This window comes from Podarcis muralis, chromosome 5 (genome assembly GCF_964188315.1).
Source record: "Podarcis muralis chromosome 5, rPodMur119.hap1.1, whole genome shotgun sequence".
Lineage (NCBI taxonomy): Eukaryota > Metazoa > Chordata > Lepidosauria > Squamata > Lacertidae > Podarcis > Podarcis muralis.
In genome coordinates, this window is record NC_135659.1 from 60,165,109 (window position 1) to 60,188,346 (window position 23,238).

General features: G+C 44.8%; 1 protein-coding gene and 2 non-coding genes across 8 annotated transcripts in view; 2 read left to right on the forward strand and 1 right to left on the reverse strand.

Moving 5' to 3' along the window:
* The first annotated feature begins 10,472 nt into the window (after positions 1-10,472).
* TRNAK-UUU (transfer RNA lysine (anticodon UUU)) lies at positions 10,473-10,545 on the forward strand. The gene has a single exon. It is a non-coding gene; the product is annotated as a tRNA-Lys (tRNA).
* Positions 10,546-10,808: 263 nt separating this feature from the next.
* Positions 10,809-10,881, reverse strand: TRNAK-UUU (transfer RNA lysine (anticodon UUU)). Its single transcript has one exon. It is a non-coding gene; the product is annotated as a tRNA-Lys (tRNA).
* Positions 10,882-15,364: 4,483 nt separating this feature from the next.
* Positions 15,365-23,238, forward strand: part of MDM4 (MDM4 regulator of p53) — a 30,794-nt gene continuing 22,920 nt past the window's right edge. For 2 of the 6 annotated variants that reach the window (XR_013392956.1, XR_013392955.1), the window contains exons 1-3: positions 15,588-15,755; positions 20,576-20,687; positions 22,627-22,701. Coding sequence is in view for 4 of the 6 variants with exons in the window: in XM_028734260.2 (XP_028590093.2) it covers positions 20,613-20,687; positions 22,627-22,701 (150 nt within the window). In the remaining 2 variants the exon portion in view is untranslated. Of the gene's footprint in view, positions 15,387-15,587; positions 15,756-16,532; positions 16,558-20,575; positions 20,688-22,626; positions 22,702-23,238 lie in introns of those variants that run through there. The other 4 variants (XM_028734257.2, XM_028734261.2, XM_028734260.2 and 1 more) reach the window with 3 other exon arrangements.

The window sequence follows — 23,238 nt, forward strand, 5'->3', positions numbered from 1 at the left end:
ATTGTGCGCCCCAACACTCCCCACTGTGGCGGGCGCTGTACTGGCTGTGACGTCGCATGGGGGCGGTGCGTGCGTTAGTCATGCACCGTCCCGACGTCACCTTCCCGCCCGCTGTCAGATCGCGGCTCCGGAGATATATTTGTTTTAAATGTCGCAATGGTTTTGCTGCTCCCAGTTTTTTTTCCCTTCGGAAACGGGTCCAAGTGGCTCTTTTTGTCTTAAAGGTTGCAGACCCCTGGCCTAGCCCCTAACTGTTCCTGACTCAGCCTATTTCGCTACGCTAACTCAACCTATCCACAAACTGTATCTCAATTCACTCCCACTCCAAACCAACCACCCAACTCCCAACAAACACACCCCTTTGCCCCTCCCAGAGCTGGTTTTATAGTCCCTCTGACTCCACCCCCCCCTTCTGATAGGGTAACCTGTTTAACTATTTCACCTCCAGCACTCTCATATGGTAACGTCACACCCCCATCCTGTCAATTTCACTGAAGAGCAGAGGAAAGGACAGTGGTGAGCAGGGCCGTCTTAAGCATATCCGGTGCCGTGGTGCAAAGATCCCTCCGGTGCACCCCTCATGGCAACTCCAAAACAAGGGAGGGGGTGGTGGAAAATGTCCTCTGCCTCGCCCACCACCCCGATCCCCGGCGTGGCAGCGGCGATCAAGCAGGAAAACGTGCTGGTGGACATGTTCTCTGGCATCGGGGCACCTGAGAAGGCAGGCCAGGAAGGCTGCACGCCAGGAAGCAGGAGGAGGATAACGACCCCGTCTTTAGCAGATGCACAGGCTTGAGAGGGATCCTAAGCCTCTGCAGGGATCGCTCTCCTCCTGCGGAGGCTTGGGAAGGAAGCTGCACACCCGCCAGCCATATACAGTGGTGCCTCGGGTTACATACGCTTCAGGTTACATACGCTTCAGGTTACAGACTCCACTAACCTAGAAATAGTACCTCAGGTTAAGAACCTTACCTGAAGATGAGAACAGAAATCGCAAGGTGGCAGCGGGAGGCCCCATTAGCTAAAGTGGTGCTTCGGGTTAAGAACAGTTTCAGGTTAAGAACGGACCCCCGGAACGAATTAAGTACTTAACCCGAGGTACCACTGTAGTTGGCGGGGCGCAGCTGGCAGGCGTGCAGGGAAAGGGGAGGCTGCCGGCAAAGCCACACAGCCCCCCCACTCGCTAGGGTGCCCCTGAGAGGCCAGCACCCTGGTGCAACGAACCACTAAGACCAATGGGAAAGACGGCTCTGGTGGTGAAGCTGCCAAACAAGGGAGGCAGGCAGGGTTCCACACTGTTGCAAGTAAGGCCTGCGAAGCAGCTGAGTCAACAGCATCAGTCAGTTCACACCTAAAAGCCTTGTACTGTTCTTGTGTTGTTTGTTTGATAAACCGTGATGGTCTAGCACTTGGAAGGGAGGAAAGTGACAACCAAATACCACCACCACCAGAACAGGAGGAGAATGGGCAAAACACGGGAATGCATTGGATTGGGATAGATGCTTCTGGTTCATGTGTGAGCAAACGATGCTGTCGATACCAGAAAAAAGGGTTAGTGTGGAAAATTACCCAGATCGCAATCCTATGCATATTTCCTAGGGAGGTCACCTCTGCTGAACTCTGTAAGACGTATTTCTCAACAAGCCTGACTGAGAGGATTACATTTGCAGTCTTCACTTGTGTCCTCATCTGAAGCTTAAGGGCAAGCAGATCATCAGGAAAATGAAAGAGCGGGATTTTTGAGCCCCACAATATTAATCTATCTCAGAGCAAAAGATCGGAGTATGTATGGGGGGCGTATGGGGCAAAGGAATAGTTCCATCAATATCTAACCCTTGATCATCATGAGAAGAATTTGTACTTTGATCTGGGTCACAGTCAAGATACATTCTGGGGTGGTAGGGTAGGGATGGTCTTTGAGGATCACTGATATTATTATTATTAATTATTATTATTATTATTATTATTATTATTATTATTATTATACCCCGCCAATCTGGGAGCCCATTGGGCGGCTCCCAACAGAGGACTAAAAACAGAATAAAACTTCAGATATTAAAAACTTCCCTAAACAGGGCTGCCTTCAGATGTCTTCTAAAAGTCAGATTGTTTTTAATTTCCTTGACATCTGATGGGAGGGCATTCTACAGGGCGGGCGCAGCTACCGAGAAGGCCCTCTGTCTGGTTCCCTGCAACCTCACTTCTCGCAGTGAGGGAACCATCATAAGGTCCTGGACCTCGGTGTCTGGGCTAAATGATGGGGGTTGGCTGCCGTTCTTGATCCAATCCAGTATGGAAGAGTGTAAACAGCATATGGACATTGTGAAGGTTATTCTGACTAATGGCTTAAATAACACATTTCGACAATTTGTAATGAATGACTGGAGTTGCTCTAAGAATGTTAAGGGCACTGGAAAATGGAAAATGAAGAAGTCATCTTAGATGTTTCATCAGTGTAACAACTATCATCATCCTCTGTTCAATTCCTGGCCAAGTTGGGCTGGAAGAGACCCTTGGCCCAAACCCTGGAGAGCTGCAGCCAATCAGTGTAAGTAATACTGAGCTAGATGGACCAATGGCATGATTCGACATAGGGCAGCTTCCTACAATCCTAACAACAACAAAACCAATTTATTTATAGCCTGTTGTCTGCAGTTAACATCCCTAGTGTCAGTTTACAGCAAGGAAAATCAAAACTCTACAATATGATAATGAAATACAAAATAATAACAAAACAAAATACAAAACAAATATATTATGTTCCAAGCATTGTACTTAGGGAAGCTGGGTTTCAGTTCTCCATTCATCCCTAAAGCTCAGTGGGTCGGTCACCCTCTTTCAGTCCAAACTACTCCTCAGGATTTTTATGATGATAAAATGGTGTTTGGGGAGAGGGAGAAGTGTGAATTTGCCCTGGGCTCCTTGGGATAGGCAAAGAATAGAAATGTAATAAACAAAAAATACTTCTGCCAAGAGACAGTCTTTACCTCTGGCTTGTCAGCTTGGGATTATGTCCCAGAAATGGATTAATTAAAATGAAAATGTCAATGCATACAGAGAAAATGAGCCCCTGTGTGCTTGTAACTAAGTGGCCATTTATTGTGCTGATCTCACGCCATGCCAGCTGAGGTTGCTGTCACTGATACAACTAATAAATGGGCTGGCTGTGATGAGCGCATGGTAATGCACATCCATAACAATCGTCCCAGCCTCTTTCTTTGATGTAGAGCGGAGAGGAACACAGCTTTTATACATACACACAGACACAAACACACATACACACACACACACACACACACACACACACACACACTACATCCTGAACACATATATGTTCATGTAATTCTGAGTGCACATTATCTCAACTTGGTGAGGAAAAATTCTCTGAATGATCTTTGCTTCCAGTACATGTGTTAAGGGCTGGGATAGCAGCAAAATTCATTTAGTCCTTTTGCTGGATTTTCGGATTCTGTTTCATATGGCGATTTGTTTCAGCTTCCAAAACCTGAAAGGAAAAAAAAGGAATGTAGCAGTTTAGTACAAGCAACACCAAAACTATCCCACACACTCCTACGCAAACACCACGGCAAAGTCTCCACGCAGTCATTCACCAGGTGAAGCTTTTTCCTATCATTGCGCCTGCACGCTAGGAAGACTTTACCTGCTGCACTTCTGGATGTCAGGCAGCTCTCAGAAGCCCAGGAGCCCTGCCAGATAAAAAGCCGACAGCCCTGCTAACAACATCCTGGCTTAGAACAGGGGCCAAATGCAGCCTTCCAGGGCTCTTCACCTGGCTGTCAGAACTGTTTCTAGACCCTACCCAAGCCCACTCCTCACTGGTTCTGCTTCGCAGCCTCCTAGACTGTGTTTGCCAGGCTGGAATGTGTCCTTCGACTCCAATAATACCTCTTGCTACATTCACTGCTGTACCCAGTTTTGTCCCTGCCAACAGAGGCATGTGGCCCTCAGAAAATTGTCCAAAATGGGATATGGCCTCTGATTGAAAATGGCACCCCACTTAGGATATACTTCGAAGTCATGCTCATTGCTGAAACTAATTTTATTTTGTGGTTTTATATTTTGTATTTTGATTTTGTTCTGTGAACCGCCCTGAGACCTCTGCATATAGGGTGGTATATAAATTCAAAAAATAATAATAATTTATGAGTGATCACAGACGTGCAAGAACATACGCAATCATCCTCCCGATGCTCCTTAGAGAGGCTGTGCTCGCAGCAGTAGAAATTAAACAAGTGCAGCTTTTTATTCATTTCGATTAAGGTATTTATATACCACTTAATTACCAAAGTTTTCTATACGAGGGAAAGCTATACCGATTGGATTTCTGCCTGTCATGGGACTGTTATAAGCACACAGGTTCCACAAGGGGGAGAGGGTAGGAAACTCCCCCCCTCACTGTGCTTGGGACCTTGGCTTTGGTGAATTGCAAACGTCACCTTGCCAACAAAGGTCCGTATAGTTAAAGCTATGGTTTTCCCAGTAGTGATGTATGGAAGTGAGAGCTGAACCATAAAGAAGGATGATCGCCGAAGAATCGATGCTTTTGAATTATGGTGCTGGAGGACTGCAAGAAGATCTAACCTATCCATTCTGAAGGAAATCAGCCCTGAGTGCTCACTGGAAGGACAGATCCTGAAGCTGAGGCTCCAATACTTTGGCCACCTCATGAGAAGAGAAGACTCCCTGGAAAAGACCCTGATGTTGGGAAAGATGGAGGGCACAAGGAGAAGGGGACGACAGAGGGCGAGATGGTTGGACAGTGTTCTCGAAGCTACCAGCATGACTTTGACCAAACTGTGGGAGGCAGTGGAAGACAGGAGTGCCTGGCGTGCTCTGGTCCATGGGGTCACAAAGAGTCGGACACGAATAAATGACTAAACAACAACAACATATGACTGAATCCCACCCCAAAACAGTGACATTTTGAAGAAATGAGATGAAGTTGCCATTTTCTTTTAAAATATCTTGAGCTGCTGCTGGTGGTCTCATCATTTCAACGGGGCCTTCCACAAAACCCCTTGGATCGTGTCCCCAGCAGGAAACAGAAACATCTTAACCGTAATTTATTTTTGCATGCATGTACGCAAGAAATACAGATATGGCGAGTCTTTGCGCCGCTGCCTGGGGCCTGGCACCTTCCTTGGACTCGGAGACAAGCAGAGGAGCAAACAACTTTGCCGTGTGAAGTGCAAGGGGGCCCGTCGGTTCCCCCGCGCGCAATGCAGCATCAAACTCCAGCGGATGAGCTTCTGCAGAAAGGCGGACACGATCATATGCCTTCGGCACGACTAAATGACTAAACAACAACAACAAACGCAAGGCATTTACAGAATTTAACTCCTGGTACACAAATGCACGAATGCACGAAATACAGATTCCACTTTTAATATTACGTTGTACTGTATCTGAAAGTAAGTGGGCCATTGCTTTGGAAGAGCAGACCACCGCCAGCCAGCCTCTCAGGGGCCACAGCACTTCCTCCACTGCTTCTCAATCTACTTTCAGTTCCTCACGCTTTTGTCATTTCAGCAGCATTAAGGACGTTGTGCACACTCCCATCTATTCTCCATCCAGTACACTTCCATGTTAGCCATATCTAGCCTGCATCTATCCTGTCCTTTTATGAAATACCGTGCTTTAAATTGCCCCCCCCCAGAAGACTGCTTCAATTCTAATTGAGAAAAAGGGGCACACCCACACCATCACTCCCATCACCATCGCATGACTTTCCCCAAAGAATCCTCTGTATTAAGGATGCTGGGAGCTGTAGCTCTGTGAAGGGGGAAAAGAAGATTTCCCAGGATTCTTTGGGGGTAAGTCAGGTGCTTTAAAGGTACGGGATAAATGTGCCCATGCCCAAGGTGCTAGCTGCATTTAAAACTGGTAATGTGTACACAGCCTAAGTCGCGGCTATTCCTTTTTGCTTCCACAGACCCATGCCTTAGAAGCATAGGGCTATCCCATTTCCAGGGTCAGGGAACCAGTGAAGGGGTCACATTCACTTCTGGGCAAAGTGGGCACAGCAGTGAATGTAAATTTTGCTTTTGTACAGTAGGTATGTTTTTGCACATTGTTTCCTCCACTGAAATCATTCACCTTTGCAGCTAAGGAAATGTCACTCCCCAGTTCCTTTGCCTAAAGCAGGGGTCAGCAAACTTTTTCTGCAGTCCACAGTCCCTCAGACTATGTGGGGGGCCGGACTATATTTTTTTGGGGGAAAAGAAGAATGAATTCCTATGCCCCACAAATAACCCAGAGATGCATTTTAAATAAAAGCACATATTCTACTCGTGTAGAAACAGCAGGCAGGCCCCACAAATAACCCAGAGATGCATTTTAAATAAAAGGACACATTCTACTCATGTAAAAACACGCTGATTCCCAGACCATCTGTGGGCCGGATTGAGAAGGCGATTGAGCCGGATCCAGCCCCCAGCCTTAGCTTGCCTACCCATGGCCTAGAGCTTCACATTTGTGCAACTCACAAGTCTTATGGAAAGAGGAACAGTGAACTATAGCCCATCTTAAGGCTTGTGAAGCCTGGAATCATCTGCACTGTTCTTTTGTCACTGATGCTTGCAGATCTTCTAACCCACCCGCAGCTACGTCTCGTGGAAGCTTAAAAACGCTTTGCTAAATCGGAAATGAATTTTAAACTGCTAATGTAAAGGCAGTATATTATGCATGTCCAAAACGGAGTGACACCGAGGTGCGATGCAGACACTGCAGAAGAAAACAAAATGGGGTAAGGCGATCGATATTATACATTTGCTGCAATGTAAGTAGCATATGCTGAAAGTCTGCTTGTCTGTAGTGCCTCTTCAGATGGTGCTAATTCTACTTTCAAGCAGATTGCTTGAATCTCTTGCCCTTAAGAGTCACACAATCTGCTGGTAAAACCTGCCCCCTAGTGGAAAGAACCAAACAATGCACTGAAAAGCAAACAAATAAGAGTAAGTGACCATTAAGCCTGAACTCTGAGTCTACAACAGTATTATTTCCAGAGGGGTAGCTGCGCTAGTCCCTTCATTGTATTTGTACAGCGATCACTGAGGTTATCCCGTGCCATCCAAGGCTTCTGATAAGCACTCCTGTCATCTGAGAACAGAAAGCCAGAAGACTTCTGTTTGTGCAACAGGATTCCCCCCCTTCCCTCCCCATGCCCTAAAATCAACGTTGGGGGGTTGCAACTGAGAACCCCAAGAACAGCATGTGGTTTATGGGAGTATGGGGGATATTTCCATCTGGCAAGTTTCTTAGACAGGTGGAACAATTGGAAGAGCACAATTTGGAATTTGTCCCATTGCATTTCTCAGATGCCTTATACTTAGAAAGTCTAAAGGTGGCTTATAAAAAAAACCATACAGAATTTTAAACTAAAGTTGTTAACGGAGAAATCTGAGGGCCCCCTTGGACAAAAAACAAGGACACCAGCCAGGAATACCAGAGCAAAATAGCAGCCAGTAGGCTGTTTATTGTTTATTGAAGACTGTTGCAACAGGACTCCCACCTGCCACCAGGTGAAACAAAATGGAAGCCCCATACAAAAGAGAACCCAAACTTTTATTGGCTGCTAACCTAGCAGTTCGAAAGCACGTCAAGTGCAAGTAGATAAATAGGTACCGCTCCAGCGAGAAGGTAAACAGCATTTCCGTGCGCTGCTCTGGTTCACCAGAAGTGGCTTAGTCATGCTGGCCACATGACCCGGAAGCTGTCTGTGGACAAACGCCGGCTCCCTTGGCCTATAAAACGAGATGAGCGCCACAACCCCAGAGTCGTCCGCGACTGGACCTAATGGTCAGGGGTACCTTTACCTTTTTACTAATCCCCATGTTACACCCCCCCCAAACTACATCACTAATACATCATGGTTACATAATGAAAGGGGAGTTCTGGTGGCAGTAATCTGAGCATCCTGGACCCTGCCCCATTCCTCCCCTTGCCCTCCACCAAACACCCATCAAGTGAAACAAAAGAGATATTTACATTTCCCTGTTTCCCAGCCAAGTTAATCACACCCCTTTGTCTTCATCTGGGTTTTTTATTTCTGGAATGGCTACCTGTCTGGCACTCGGGTATCAAGATGCCAGGGATTATCACTCAGGCAGAAGGGCTGCTGAGTAGCTGAGCTCACATGTCTACAGTATATGAATTTCTGAAGTTTTCCCTGTGAGCCAGTACATAGATACATTTATCAGTGAATTGTTACATTTGGTATTGTGCAGCAGAGGTCCCTTGAATAGACTGGAAGAAACTGCGATGAAGTGTTTTGTGGGGACAAATCACAAAAGTCACAAAAGTAATTGTGCTGATTTTGGTAGTGGGGTGCATGTGCATGATATCTGCTGGAGGGGCAACCCCCCAACCTATACATAAATTCCTGCAACAAAGTCAACACAGGAACAGTACAATATCTTTTAAAAGCACCCCACTATACTGTAATATATCCATCCACCAGCTGGCCAATAATGCACAACAGAAAAAAGTAGCTTATGAAACACGGCAGATACCATTAAATGTCTGGGAGGAGAGAAAGGTCTTAATATGACCTCCAATAATAGGTTCAATGCCAAGCTGGCCTCACTGGGGAGAACATTGCATAGACAGGAGGCCACCACTGAAAAGGCTCTCTTTTCTCATTGCTGCCCACTCAACATCTCTTGGAGGGACAGTAATGTATCCAGGAGAATCCCCAAGCTATGAACCTGTTCCTTCAGGAGAAGTACAGCTACAGCTTGTCCACTTTTGAGCATTGTTTGTTAACCTTCATTTCCCCCATTCAAATAAGAGTCGTTCACACCCACATGTACCGTATTTGAATCTGTATGTAAGTAGCAGCATTGGTCTGTCCCCTTCAAACCAGTGGATGTTCTTTTTTGTGTTTGTCACTGCCTTATTGTCTTCTAATCTATCATGCCAATTAAGTACCAACAGGGCATGAGCATAGAAAACCGCACACACACCATGCTTAAAAAAGATATATCCTTGGCCAAGAAGTATGCAAAAACACAGGCAATTGTAAATTAGCTAGCACATTTTTTTCTGGTTTTGTGCAAATCTGTGCACTCTATATACCGGTATACCTATAGCTAAATTTCCAATGCACCCTTACTAGCATGCTGGAATGGAAAAGAATTGAAAGCAATTGTAAATTCTCAGCACACACTTTTTAGGTGGCAGTCTATCTGGTGAAGAATTTTATTTTAATGTTGTTTACCTTTGCAGTTTTCTGCTTTTGTCCAAATCTGAGGGTTGTGTGTGTGTGTGTGTGTGTAGGAACTTAACCCATGTTCAAAAACTTCCCATAGTTACAAGCACAGTCAGAAAAGAAATACAAGCCCTGGTAAATAAAGGAGCATGGAAAGGGGAGCAGCAGAAAGTGATGACTTATGCATCCGCACTAAAAACAATTCATCTGCAACCTGAAGTGGAAGGACTAGAGCATGATTTCCCTCAATTTATCCACGCAAAATCCAGGTAAACCCGGATTTACAGGGAGAAAGCATAGAGATGGTTGTTGTTTGAGGGCAATGTCATGCGGACCAAGCAAATTGAATAGGAGAAGAAACACATATTAAACTGTGTGGACAAGCCTGCCATCAGGGACTAGTTAACACCATAAATAGAGGGTGGGTGGATGATCTAGTTAGGATTCTTGCATTGCAGAAATGCAATGCATTGCATTGTTGGGCTGGATTATCCTCAGGCTCCCTTCTTATTCTATGATATCTCTGTCTTGTGCCTGGAAGGTGCAGCTTTGACTGTGGTGCATAAGGGGGTTGGCACTCAGAAGATCTGATTAACAATATGTACAGAGCTTTTGAAAACAAGGACAGGCGTTGGAAAATAAAAGCTTAGAGCTCAGTCCCTATGTCTTCTGATCCGAGATATTTCAGTTGCCTGCTGGACTTTTGGAAACATTGAAGTGCCACGTTGCATTCATTTTATTGTTCAGGGGAGGCCCTAGGCTGCAATATACACCCTTATCTGCTGGGAGTAAGTAGTACTGAACTCATGGGATTTACTTCTAAGTAGTCAGGCATAGGATTGCAGTGTTAAAGAATATCAGAGATTTGATACGTGCTTTGCTTGTTTAAACAGTCGCATGGGGGGACTGAAGTTGGGGGAACACTTTGCTAGTATCTTGTTATCTGCAAAAAGGTTCGCCCCCGCACGCTCGCTTTTTTTAAAGTATATAAATTGAAGACTGGTTATTCCAATGCTTTTTACTCTTTCCTTCATTACTCATGCAGAATCAGAGATTAAAAAAAAAACGAGGCAGGAAGGAAATATCACTGCAGCAAGAAATTAACAAAAGGGGCGAGCAAGTAATCTGCACTTTTATACACACGAAGAAAGGATGCACATACAGTAATCAAGCCACAAAGAGACAGGTTGCCAGGATGAACGAGAAAGACCATCTACAGTGTGGAAACAAAAGTTTGTAGAGCGCCCGGATAGCTCAGTCGGTAGAGCATCAGACTTTTAATCTGAGGGTCCAGGGTTCAAGTCCCTGTTCGGGCGAGTACGATTTTTAATAGAAAATGGCAAATAAAGATTCTATGGAACTGCAAAGCGGTGGTTTTAATAGCAAAAATTAAGTTACAGGGTTCCTTTGCAATATGTCTCGGGGTTTTCTTTTTAATGCACGTTAGAAGAGTAGCTTCTCGCCATCGGCTAGTCTCTAGCATAACGCACCGAAAAAGACTATTCAAGGGAAATCGGACTGCAGAAAGTAGTAAACAGAAAATTTAATGAAGCTTTTTTTAAAATAAAAAAGCGGAATCCGCCCGAACAGGGACTTGAACCCTGGACCCTCAGATTAAAAGTCTGATGCTCTACCGACTGAGCTATCCGGGCTCCGTGCTGAGCTTCTCCACTGCGGCGCTAGAGAAAGCGAAGCTCATGGAGAGCGCGCAATGTGCTAATTACCCCCATTGCCCTGCGATAACCAATCAGAGCAACGGGAGGTTGGTTATTTCCCCCGTAAAATAAATCCTGCCCCCATTTCCGCCTGCCAACCCCCGTTTCGGGAAACAACGTGTCAGTTTTGCATTGACAAAAACACCCACAAGCAGCTGCACACGGTATATTAATTTGCACGGCGGCTCAGGGTTATTCTATGCACACTGCTTGGCAGGGAGCAAAACAAATAAATATGTCAGTATTTGCGCAGGCACAGCCCAGGGACCTCGGTTTGCAGCATGCATGCAAGAACTGCTGCAGCAGCAGCTCCCCTAGTTTTGCTTTCCTAGCGGGCGAAGCTTCCCCTTCCCTTCCTTTGGAGCCCATAAAGACAAAAAGGTTCCCCATTTGGCAAAGAGACGCGCAGAAGACCAGTGTTCCACGCGAGCCGCCACTTCCGGATCTGGAGGGAAGCCGCCATGTGCGCGGCAGCAGTGAAAAGAACGCATCCCCCTTGCTCCCCAGTCCCGCTCTGTCAAACTGGGCAGGTTACAGATAGGTAGCCGTGTTGGTCTGCCATAGTCAAAACAAAAAAATTCCTTCCAGTGGAATTGGATTCAGTGGAATTGGATTCCATTGGATTCTTATCTCATTATACATGACAAAGCCATTTTTCACCTTCTCACCCCTTGCTTTTTCCTGTAAGACCTATTGCAGTCGTTAAGAGTCGTCAACAGGCTCGCCACAGCTATCTGCCTATCACCCATTCCCACCACCCTTCTGAGTAATACCCCTCCCCACCTTCTCACTATATAGAAGGATCTGGCAACTTCTGTTTCAGTGTATCTGAAAAAGTGTGCATGCACACGAAAGCTCATACCAAGAACTAACTTAGTTGGTCTTTAAGGTGCTACTGGAAGGAATTTTTTTATTTAAACTGGGCAGGGTTAGAGACCTTCCTTTCGCCTGAGTCATTTGCAGTAACCAGCGGCTTGGGGCCCCGAAGGTTATTTTGCTCACTGCATCGATCTGCCTCATTGTTTGTTGGTGGCAAGCTTGCAATGCGATAGGGGCAGCCTTGTGGCATCTCATACAACATGAACACATTTTGTTATGCCATTAATGAGCTGCTGTGGGCTAGAGCCCATTTCAAAAGCCAGCGACATATATTACCCCCTTGATGCACCTTTGCAGTGTTGTAAACAAAATCTGGTCTTGTTCCCTTATGGGTTACACAAGTCCTTTGTAGGTTCTCCATCGGTAGGAGAAAATAACAGAGGCCAACCAGAGAATATTGAGAAGCAAAGCAGATAGTAAGCCTGATCTTTATTAACGCTGTTGCAACAGGGTGCTCGCATCACACGCAGGAGAGAGGAGGAGGACCCAGAACAAAGGTGTGCCTCCCCTTATATAGACATTTTGAAATTCCCCACCCTGGAGCTCAAGACCACACCCAGATACATCATACCTACATCACAGAAAAGGCGGTTTACAACAGAAATCTGAGTGCTTTGTTTATCTCCTGTCTGCCAGATTATCTGATAATGCCTTATCTGATTGCCTTTCATGGTAGTCTGGACATTCCTTTGAGATGGTAATCACTTAATTTCTGAGACAATGGGAAGGTTCCCTCACCTTCTCCCTCTTTGCAGAGAAACATTTGGTCAGTTTGGGAGTCAAAATGGTTTCAGGACTGTATTTCTGTGCTGCTCCAGACATGTGATTTATATATTTATGTACATGTTTGCTCAGTACATTTATGAACATTTATTATATATCTAAGTGCTTAAAATTCTTATCATAGCAGCTTGGGTCTGGGTCTTAGCTAGATCTGGGATGCACCACTTTATATATATACACACTCACACTCTGGCTGTTGGCATCAGACACAGCATCAAACTGCTTTTGTAGCTTCGGGAACAAAATCACTGCTCCCCCACATTCCCAAACTCACAGGGAATGCATGAGAATAATTCTGTCTTCTCAAAGTTCATGTCTGCTACTTCAACGCGGCATCGGGGGAAACTGCTCCCTCCCCCATAGCTGATGTTCCACATACAGCTATTGTCCTGGCAAAGCTTGCTGCTGCACGAATCCAGTTTCATAAGCATCAGGGTATGTCCTCCCTTCTGTAGCACATAAATCAAGGCTTCTTTCTCAGCAAAGACCTGACGCATCAGGCATTCCCTCTATGTAACTCAAGGACTTGAGATTTGTTCCTGTTCATTCTCTGTCCCAGAGATTAAATGGAGTCAGGAACACTCAGAAGCAGTCATAAATCAAAGCTTCTCTGTGTGAGCTGCTTTGGCAGCTGCACAAACAGTCCGGCCTGCCTACTTTCGCTTTTACGCACAGGCTTTACTCACTGTCTGTCTCCTCGCAGCTTTTCTCTCTTCGTCTCTGAAGAGGCTTGCTTCACACTGCCAGTTTAGGAGACCCCAACCGGGACAAAAGCAGCCCCCAGTCCTTCCTCTGCTGGCACTGGGTCTGTGGCCTCAATCCCTGGGCCCATAACCGTTGTATCTGGGGGTTGGTCTTGGGTTACACCCCTTCTGTGATGTATGTATGATGTTTCTGGGGGTGTTCTTGGACTCCAGGGTGGGAAATTTAAAATTTTCTATGTAAGAGCTTGCACACATGGCTCAGGGTTCTCCTCCTCTCTCCTGCATGCGGGGGAGCACCGTGTTGTAACAGTTAATAAAGATCAGGTTTACTAGCTGCTTTGCTTCTCAATATTCTCTGGTTGGTCTCTGTTATTTTCTCCTACTAATAGAGAACCTACAAAAGCACTCGGAGAAGAGAAGACTCCCTGGAAAAGACCCTGATGCTGGGAAAGATGGAGGGCACAAGGAGAAGGGGACGACAGAGGACGAGATGGTGGGACAGTGTTCTCGAAGCTACAAACATGAGTCTGACCAAACTGCGGGAGGCAGTGGAAGACAGGAGTGCCTGGCGTGCTCTGGTCCATGGGGTCACGAAGAGTCGAACACGACTAAACAACAACAACAACAACAACAACAAAAGCACTCTATATGGGCTCTTGGGTACCCCATAAGGGAAAAGGAGCAGGTTTTTTTACTTACACCAATTCAAAGTTACAAAACTTTTCAAATAAAAATAAAAATTAACAAGTGCCTAATTTTGAGGCTCTCTTTGAGATTGAGGCTGCAGATGAAGTGAGCCTCCTGACACCCCACTCTAGCCGGCCCTAACTGCAGGTTAGGGGGTGATGCTAAAAGATAATTTACTTAGATAATTTATTTAATTTAGATAATTTACCCTGCAATGTAATCCGCTGTTAACATTGCAAACTGTTAACTTCATCTCCCACAATTATAGAGGGCCCATGTACATAAACGCTCCCCGTTCAAATGAACCCCCAAAGCTAGGTGTTGCTTATCTACACTGTAACTGTTAAAGGAATTCAACAGCGCCACCGTGTCTAGGAAACAAGTTCAGCTATGCAAAACCAGCAATATTCCAATTCAAAAGGGAAACATTCAATTCCTTTTTGAAATAACCTGAAAAATAATAATGCAACAATGATAAAGTTTACACACAAAGTTTATTTCACTCATGTCACAGTGTGGGAAAAGGTGGGGAGGGAAGGTTACAAGAAGTGGTGATCTGTCAGATCACATGCAAATTCACGAACTAGTTGGCTATCTCATGCAAATCTCTTCACTGTAAAGGGAAACAATGGTAGAACAATGCAAGACTATTGTTCCTGTTATCTTTTTGCAAAGGAACACCTGGGATGTACGTACTGATAAACTCATGACCTGTAAAAACCTTACATGTGGTGCCTCCCCTTCAGTGACACTGGCCTGACATTTTCTAGATGCACACCTATAGACCACCCAAATCAACGGGTATAAATGGAACCTTTTTTTTGTTCAGGTTCTCTCTCCTTCCTGCGAGTTGAGAGTGGGGACCCTGTTGCAGCAGTATTTCTAATAAATACCTGGCTTAGCAGCCGCCTTGCTCAGAATTACTCAGTTAGCATCTCCCGCTTCTTCCTAACCGACAGAGGAGCCTCCCGGGAACTCTGGAAGCTGGTTGGACTTCCCAGCCAGCTTTTCCCGGGTGAATTTTTTAAACAAAGTCAGGTGGGGTTGGGACTACACCGGATTCCCAGTCCAAAATCTCCCGTGCAGAAGAAGCCAGTCTAACTGAAATCGCCTCCTCCCAGACTAAACGCGGAGCATATTTCCGTGGGGAAGCCTCGTGCTCCACTGGTTTACATACAGCCAATATCGCGCTTTTAAAGATTCAGAGACTGAACCCAATTTTCCCACTTGGGAGTAAGATCCGAATTGGGCGCGGGGGAAACACCCCAATCAGGGGACACCTGTTTCGGCCGCGTGTGAACGAGAGGCAGCTGCTGCCAATCACCTGCAGCAATTACACCCCGCGCGTGGGCAGCCCGCCTCGTGCGACGAAGCAAGCTCCTCTTGCAGGTGAGCATCTCTCTCCTCCTTATCTCTGTGGCTTCCACTCTACCCGCCCGCTATTCCGCTCTAGCCTTTGTTTCCCTTTAACCTCTATGGTGTGGTGCGTGACTTGGCGGGAGACTCTCTGTAAGCTGTTCCCGCGTGTCGCTGGTCCCGCCATAGGCACGTGGGCGCTGGCCTATCCCTGCGGCCTGGGCGGAAGTGCGCGGGTATCCATGTTGAGAGGCTGGGCGGAAACCGAGGCCTGCTGCCTTCCCGCCCTCGCTAAGATGGAGGCGACGAGCCGCCGGGGTTGTTAAGCGCCCCGTCCTCCCCGCCCCGCCCCGTCCCCCGTAATTAGCCGGGAGTTGCTGGGCGTCGTGGAGCGGCCTTAGGGTGAGTCCCGGAGTAGGCGGTGAGGGACCCGAGAGCTTCGCGGCTTCTCCGTAGGAGGGCGAACGGTGGCCGGATGCCGAACAGCTCGGGGGGGGGGCTCCAAGTTCCCCCTCAGCGAAAGGAACTTTTAGGGAAAAGGCGGGTCGGTGGCGGGGCTGAGGCGGGGAAGCGCAGGAGGGGGAAAGCCGCGGGGAGGGGACGGGGGTTGCCGACTTTTGGGACCGTCCGCTTCGAGAGCCCCCTTGACCTGGGATGTGCAGAAAAGCCCTTGTGGTAAAAAAAGCGCTGTCCGTCGACTTGCGCCCACGGTTGCGTGTTTTTACACGCTAATATAGGGAACGGTTGCTAGCGGGGGTGTGGGTGGGTGGGGGGAAGCAAGGGCAGGCAGGCTGCTCCTCTCCATCTTCTTCCCTGCTCAGTTGGCAACTGTGGCTCCTGGAGTCATTGCGGGCGCAAATGTTAGTTTTGGGAGGTTGGAAGTGGCGTGTTGCGAGGGGGGCCGTGAAGAAGCTGCTCTGGACACCAAGCATTTATGAGACGCTCTGTTTTCCTTGGCGTAGAAGAGTCTTCTTCTTTGGCCATCATTCCTAGCTGAGTAAGATTGTCTTCCATAGTCTCCAGTTCCAGGCTGTGGGAGAAGGCACCGCTTGCTAGGCTTTGGAGAGGGGAGGTCCCTGCTGGATCAATAGCACTTGGGCATTATGGGACTTTTGACTGCCTTTTTCTTTCGTGTAAGGAGGGGAGAACACAGGGGAGGGTCATCATCATTACAGCATTAACTTGTCCGAAAAGCAAAATTAAAGCAAGTATATTTTTTTTAAAGGACTGGCATTTGCACACATGCTTAGCTCTTGTTTTGACATTTCTCATATTTAAACTCGCCAAGTTCAGGCACATTGCTTTTTATTTATTTATTTATTTATTTAAAGGAAGGGTATCTTTCATCTGTCTTCCATGCACTTGTGCTTTGTGTAAGCACCCCATCACTAAGGGCGTTGTCTAAAGTATCTTTCTTTGCTCCCCTCCCCAGCAACTTTTGAAATTACTTTTTTGAGTCTGTTTATAACTAATCCGGAGCTGGCTCTGACATCGTGGAAAAATGGTTGGAGAACGTGTTAAATATTTTAGAGGGAAAGTTTAAAAATAAGGGAGTGCGCAGGTCCTTACATCATTCAGTGCGCCCGTCATTTTTACGTAAGACGCTGAAATGAAAGTTGCCGAATGACAGCCGGCATTTGCTGCTTAGTTGTCCTGCCTAGCCATTTTAAGTAAAGCTTAGCAACAAGGAAGTGATTTTTAAGAGATTAGTAATGCATTGGAAAGTGAACAATAAGTAGACAGCAATGTATGCTCATCATCGCGCGGCAATCTCAATTCTAGGAGTGCCTGTCTTTATATAACCGAAACGGCACCTTTCATACACAAGCTGGAGATATTACCAGGCTTGAGGGAATGCCCAAGGTTCCCAGAAATTTTAAAAAAAAAACATATTTAGGAAAACAAGGACCCTAAGGTTTGGAAAACTCAATAGCCCAGTGAGTTCTTGGCATCCTCCATTGCAACAGAATACTAACTGACTGTTGGGGATGGATGGAAGGCAAATAGAAAGTAGTATCCTGAACAGGCGCATTCTCACTGCATCACTTGTTTATTTTAAGTCCCCAAACAGTTCACGGGGGACTGATCATTTTCTGTGATCTCAGAATTCTGGATGACTGTTATAGCATGTGGGATGGTATTTCTACACATTTTTCTGTGTCATCTTAAAGGGCATAAATGAATGCTTGTAGAATCAGAATAGTAGAATTAGAAGATATCCCAAGGGTCATCTCGTCCAACCCTAACCCCCTGCAATACTTGATAGTACCAGCTTGCAACAAAGTGTTTTTGCCCCCTCTCCCAAATATTGTTATAGCTGCTAATCTCATGGCAATTTACAACCATTGGGCACAAAAATAAGTGATAAGATCCTAGGGGATACTTACATGACCAAAACTAAGATCACCTTATTACTCTTTTTTCAGTTGGTGACAACTTAAAAAACCTACAGGTACACTTACCAGTCAAGTATAAATAAAGCTATTATGAATGAAAAGCCTGCAACTCATTTATTAGACCTTAATGGGGTATTTATCTTTCCTCTGAAATAGCTTCTTCAAAGTGAAGTCCCAAGTAATCTTTACTCTTCTGACCCTTTGAACCCAAAGAAAACCAAGTCCCCTAGGACATGCTCAGGCAAGTCCTGAAACAGTGAATGTGTTCAGATGAGTCACTTGGAACAGCGGAGTCATTCAACTAGTATGTACTGGAAATTCTACCTGTTATAAGGAAAAAACTGCTTCTTTTCCCTTATGGGGTACCCAAGAGCCCATGTAGAGTCCTTTTGTAGGTTCTCTATCGGTAGGAGAAACTAACAGAGACTAACCAGAGAATATTGAGAAGCAAAGCAGCTAGTCAGCCTGATCTTTATTAAAGCTCTTGCAACAGTGTGCTCCCCCCCACACAGGAGGTGGGGGGAGGGACTCAAAACGAAGGTGCGTCCACCCTTATACAGTCATACCTCAGGTTACAGACGCTTCGGGTTGTGTGTTTTCAGGTTGCTCACTGCGCCAAACCCGGAAGTACCAGAACAGGTTATTTCTGGGTTTCGATGCTCGCACGTTGCGCATGCGCAGAAGTGCCAAATCACAACCCGTGCAGACGTGGTGCTGCGGGTTGCGAACGTACCTCCCACATGGATCACATTCGCAACCCGAGCGTCCACTGTATAGACTTTGAAATTGCCCACCCTCAAACTCCAGACCACCCCCAGAAACATCATACATACATCACAGAAGGGGTGTAGCCCAGGACCACCTCCCCCAATACATCATACATACATCACAGGGGGCGGTCTAAAACAGAATCCTGAGTGTGTTGTTTATCTCCTGTCTGCCATTTACCTGATTGCATTATCTGGGTTTTGGCCACTCTTCTGTTATTATAACTACTTAATTCCTGAATCCAGGACAAATGCTCACCCTATTCACACATTAAATGTACCCTTAAGGCAGGATTTGTGAGCACAGAGACACTTGGGAGATTTCCCCCATTTCCTTTGACCTTGCAGAGAAATATTTGAGGTCATTTTGGGAGAGAGAAAATGGTTTTCTGTGGGTTTCAGACATGTGGTTTACATATTAGTATGCATTTGCTTGGAACATTTATGAACATCTATTTTATTGGGAAGTACGTCCATGTGTCTAGTGTTTTATGGTTTTAAATAAATTGTGGCCATCATGTTCTGTTAAGCTAAATATATTTTTTAGCTGTTTTAAAACTATTTTCTGAATTCTTAAACTTCAAGTGCTGTTGTGAGCTCTAAGAGAAAGTCATAGTTATGCATAGATGCCATACTTTTTGCCAGCCATCATTTACAAGGTTATCCAAAGATCCAAACCTGGTTTAGCCTACTATTAGTATTCTTTACTATGGAAAATCCAGCTGGAGGGATTTACTTATTCTGTCAGAGGTTAAGAAACATGACATGAACTTCCATTACTCCTAGCCTAAACAAAAAAAAATCCTTCCAGTAGCACCTTAAAGACCATACCTATCTGTAACTACTCCTAGCCTGTTATTTTAATCCCCACCACTAGGACATGCAGGTCTGTACATGTTTTATAGTTATTTTGAAAACTGCCACATTAGAGAACAAGGCTGTCAATTCAGTGCATGTAAAACGTCTTCCCTTAATTTCATTCTGAAATATTGGAATTTGGATGTAATCCTTTTTCTATTTAATTAATTAATGTATACATACTAAGTTTGTGTCTATACATAGGTTGCATAGGTTTTTAATCAGTTCGACTTTTCAGTCTGATTTGTTTAAATCTGATAATACACAATCCATAGATCTACTGAGATCTCATGCTTATCATTTAGTAGCCATCTCATTTAGCCTCTATATCAGTCTCTCCACAAGTTGCAATATCCATACCAAACCCAACATTTGTAATAAAGCTCATGTCCATACATGCTTCAGTATGATTTACTTCAGAATAAATACCATAGGAGAGAGCTCTGATACTGCCATTTTAACTAGCTGTTTATTGTAAATGGTGCCACAATAAATAATTCTGGATTCTGATTTAGGGATTTTTGCTATCTCATGCTTTCTTTGCTGGAACTGAGTGAAAATAAAGCTTGCTGATTTGAAAGCTCTGCATATAGCATACTGTATTTTTCATAAACACTTGTGGAACTTTTCAGTTTATAGGATAAACTGTAGTTATATCATTAGCTTTAAGCACTAGTACATTCAGTTGCTTGCCCCAGCCCTGCTTGCTGACCAAGTTAACCATGATTGGGTACTAGTTTAATGACTCAGCTGTTAGTGTTCAAGTGACTCATCCTAACAGTCACTGTTTTAGGGATTTGCCTCAACATGCCAGAGGGGACTTGGTTATATTAGGGCTCAAAGGGTCAGAAGAGTAAAGATTGCTTGGGGCTGCACTTCGAAGAAGTTGTTTCAGACACTAGTCTCTAGAAGAAGAGGAAAAATATCTAGTTAAGGTGCAATAAATGAGAAGTTGCAGGCATTTCCTTCATAATTGCCTAATTTATGTTAGACTAGTAGGTGTTGGATTTTTTAAAGTTGTAACCAAACTTAAAAAATAGTAATAGAGTGGGCTTAATGTTAGACATGTAAGTACTCCTAGGATCCTATTATTTAATTTTGTGCCAAATGGTTTTCTAAGGCTTCTGAATAGCGTCTGTTCTGGCATAGTTTTGTGTGTGCTTTCTTTCAGACTAATTGGTAAATCTTATTTTGGATTTAGGCTTGTATTGAAGACAGACAGCTACTTCACTGCCAAAATGTCATCTTCCACCTCTACACAATATCTATCACCAGAGAGTGCCTGCAGAACATCACCTCAACAAGTCAAACAGGTAACCTATTATTATGAGTTTTTTGGGAGGAGGGGTTTGACTGAAGCCTGGGCCCCATTTTAATTCCTGGATCCAGCATGGATTCTGTTGCTGGAATAGCCAGGCCAGCCTGCTAAAGGCCTGCTAAATATGGGTCCTAAGTGGAACAAAGGGTGTGGCTCCAGTCAGAGGGCAAATGGGTGGGCTACCCTCCCTCAGCTGTCTGTTAGAAAGACAAAAGGTCAGATTTGTATTATTTGAACCAGAAGGTCAGACTGGAAAGGCAGAGAGAGAGAGAGCCATGTTTCATTTGGCTTGAATCCAAAACTGCAGGCATGTAAGAAAGCAATACCATTTTTGGCTGTTAATGCTGTGAACCCCTCCATCGTAGGCTCAGGTTGTATATATGTATAAATACAGGCAACGACCGATTTACACATGTCCAATTGATGCGCAACCACACATGCATCACGGCGACCCAGAAGTGGCTGGAAAAGGGGGTGTAACACGCAGCAATATAGATGGAAGCGGGAAAGACAAGTGCAGTTAACAGTGGGTGCTAATCAAGCAGGAAGGAGTTCAGCTTCTAATTTTATTTGCCATTAATGACAACTGGCTTTTCCATTGGGATTTAGTTCCCTAGTATATTAATTTAGAAGTGGTACTATCTATCATAGTTCCCAGGTAATATGATTAAGCATGTTTGTTTATTCTCACTGCTGGGAGAAAATATTGACTAAATAAAGACATTTGAGTTAATGGCCATATATTAGCTGTCAAATTTAGTATTCTAGGGAGCTGAGAATAATCTAATCTTTATATCCAATTTGGCTATGCTGGAGTTCTTAGGGTCCCAAGTGAAATACATTGAGGTGGTTCAGGTGTTCCTCTTTGGAGTTAGAATGAAATGCAGAGGGCAGGGTGTCTTAAAATGAAGAAATCAACCCATATGACAGAGGCCCCTTAAGTTGGAATCTGGAACTATTCTCTCATTTAATTATTTGGTTGTGTATGAGCCTTGTGTTTGATTACTGTAGCACTGAACTTTAAGTGAGCTTAATTTGTGTCCTGCTGCCCGCAAACGGTTTCAAAAGCAGGCATGCAGTTTTGATGCTTCCCTTGGGCTTGATTTCGGAAAACACAGGAGTCCCTAAATGGTTGGTCTTTTCAATTTGTAGTGAGAGTGCTGGGAAACAGTTTCCAACAAAATTCTGAGCTAAAGATGGGTAACATTTTGGAATTTGCAGTGCATTTGCTGCCTTGGTACTGTTTGGAAACTGTGTGATTAAAAGCTGTTGGTGACGCAGAACTGCATAACTCCACAGACATGTGGGGAAATGGGAGTCAGTACGACCAGTGTAATTTTGAAACTGGTCTAGAATGACTCTAGGTTGCTAACTCCCTTGTTCTGCCCGCTTAGCCTGAACATATCAACACTTCACCTTTGTCTCTCATTTTAGCATTGGGAATATAGAGGGTAATGAGGTGTTTAATACAGACCAATGGGCCTTCTTGCTTCAGGCATTTCATTGTTTCAGCCTTATGAAAGCTCTCATATAATGTTTCACTTGGAGTTGATATAATTGTGGCCCTAATTGGGTATTATGACTGCTGCAGTGAGAGAGGGTGGGGAAGCAATATGTGTGTTATGATACTTGGGATTTGTATGTTGCTGTTACCTCTCATGCTCGTTCTCTTTAAATCTCTATTTCTCTCTCTGGTAAAGTGAAATGTATGATTTACATTGAGGTTATGCATTGTTTGTAGTGACTTCATCTCCTTAAAATTATTTGTTTCAAAGGTGCATTGGTGGGGATGGGACATTGCAGCTGTGTGTTTCAGGTTTGCATGAAGTATTTAGTTTACTGTTCTGGGATAGTTATGGGCAGCATTTAATCTGTCACCTCACACAAGTTATGGAACATGGCTTATAGAAAACTCTCTTTATCACATATCTTAGCTACGACCAAAACCGCCACTCCTGAAGATTCTGCGAGCTGCAGGTGCTCAAGGTGAAACTTTCACACTAAAGGAGGTGAGTTGATATGTACACTCTTCTGTATTGGAAACAGTTTTGATGGTTGCCTTATTTTATGTATTTCTATGCCACTCTTCAACCACACCTAATATTGCTGAAATGCCCCCCTTTGACTTCATAGCCCAAACAAATGAAGTTGCGAACACATTTTGGCTCACCCCTATTGGAAAACCCCTCTCACTTCCCATATTTAGGCTGTTGAAACAGGAAAGTGTAATGGTAACTTCCACAAAATGAGGACTGTGCATATGGTCTTTGAATTATATCTGCTGTCTTATGCTCCCTAATATTTACTTCTTTTTGGTAGTCAGTGTTTATTTGACACAAACATTTGCCACTTTCAGATGCTGTTTCATCTGTCCTCTTAACACTTCGAGTTTGCTACCTTTTGATTTCCTTGTGGTGATTGATATGCTGCTGTGTGTAATTTTGCAAGTTTATTCCGGATAATTTAGTTGCTAGAATGAAATGTTTCTGCTTCTTCCCAATAACCTGAGTGAGCAGTGTTGGTGAAAGTGGTTTTTGGGGGGAGGG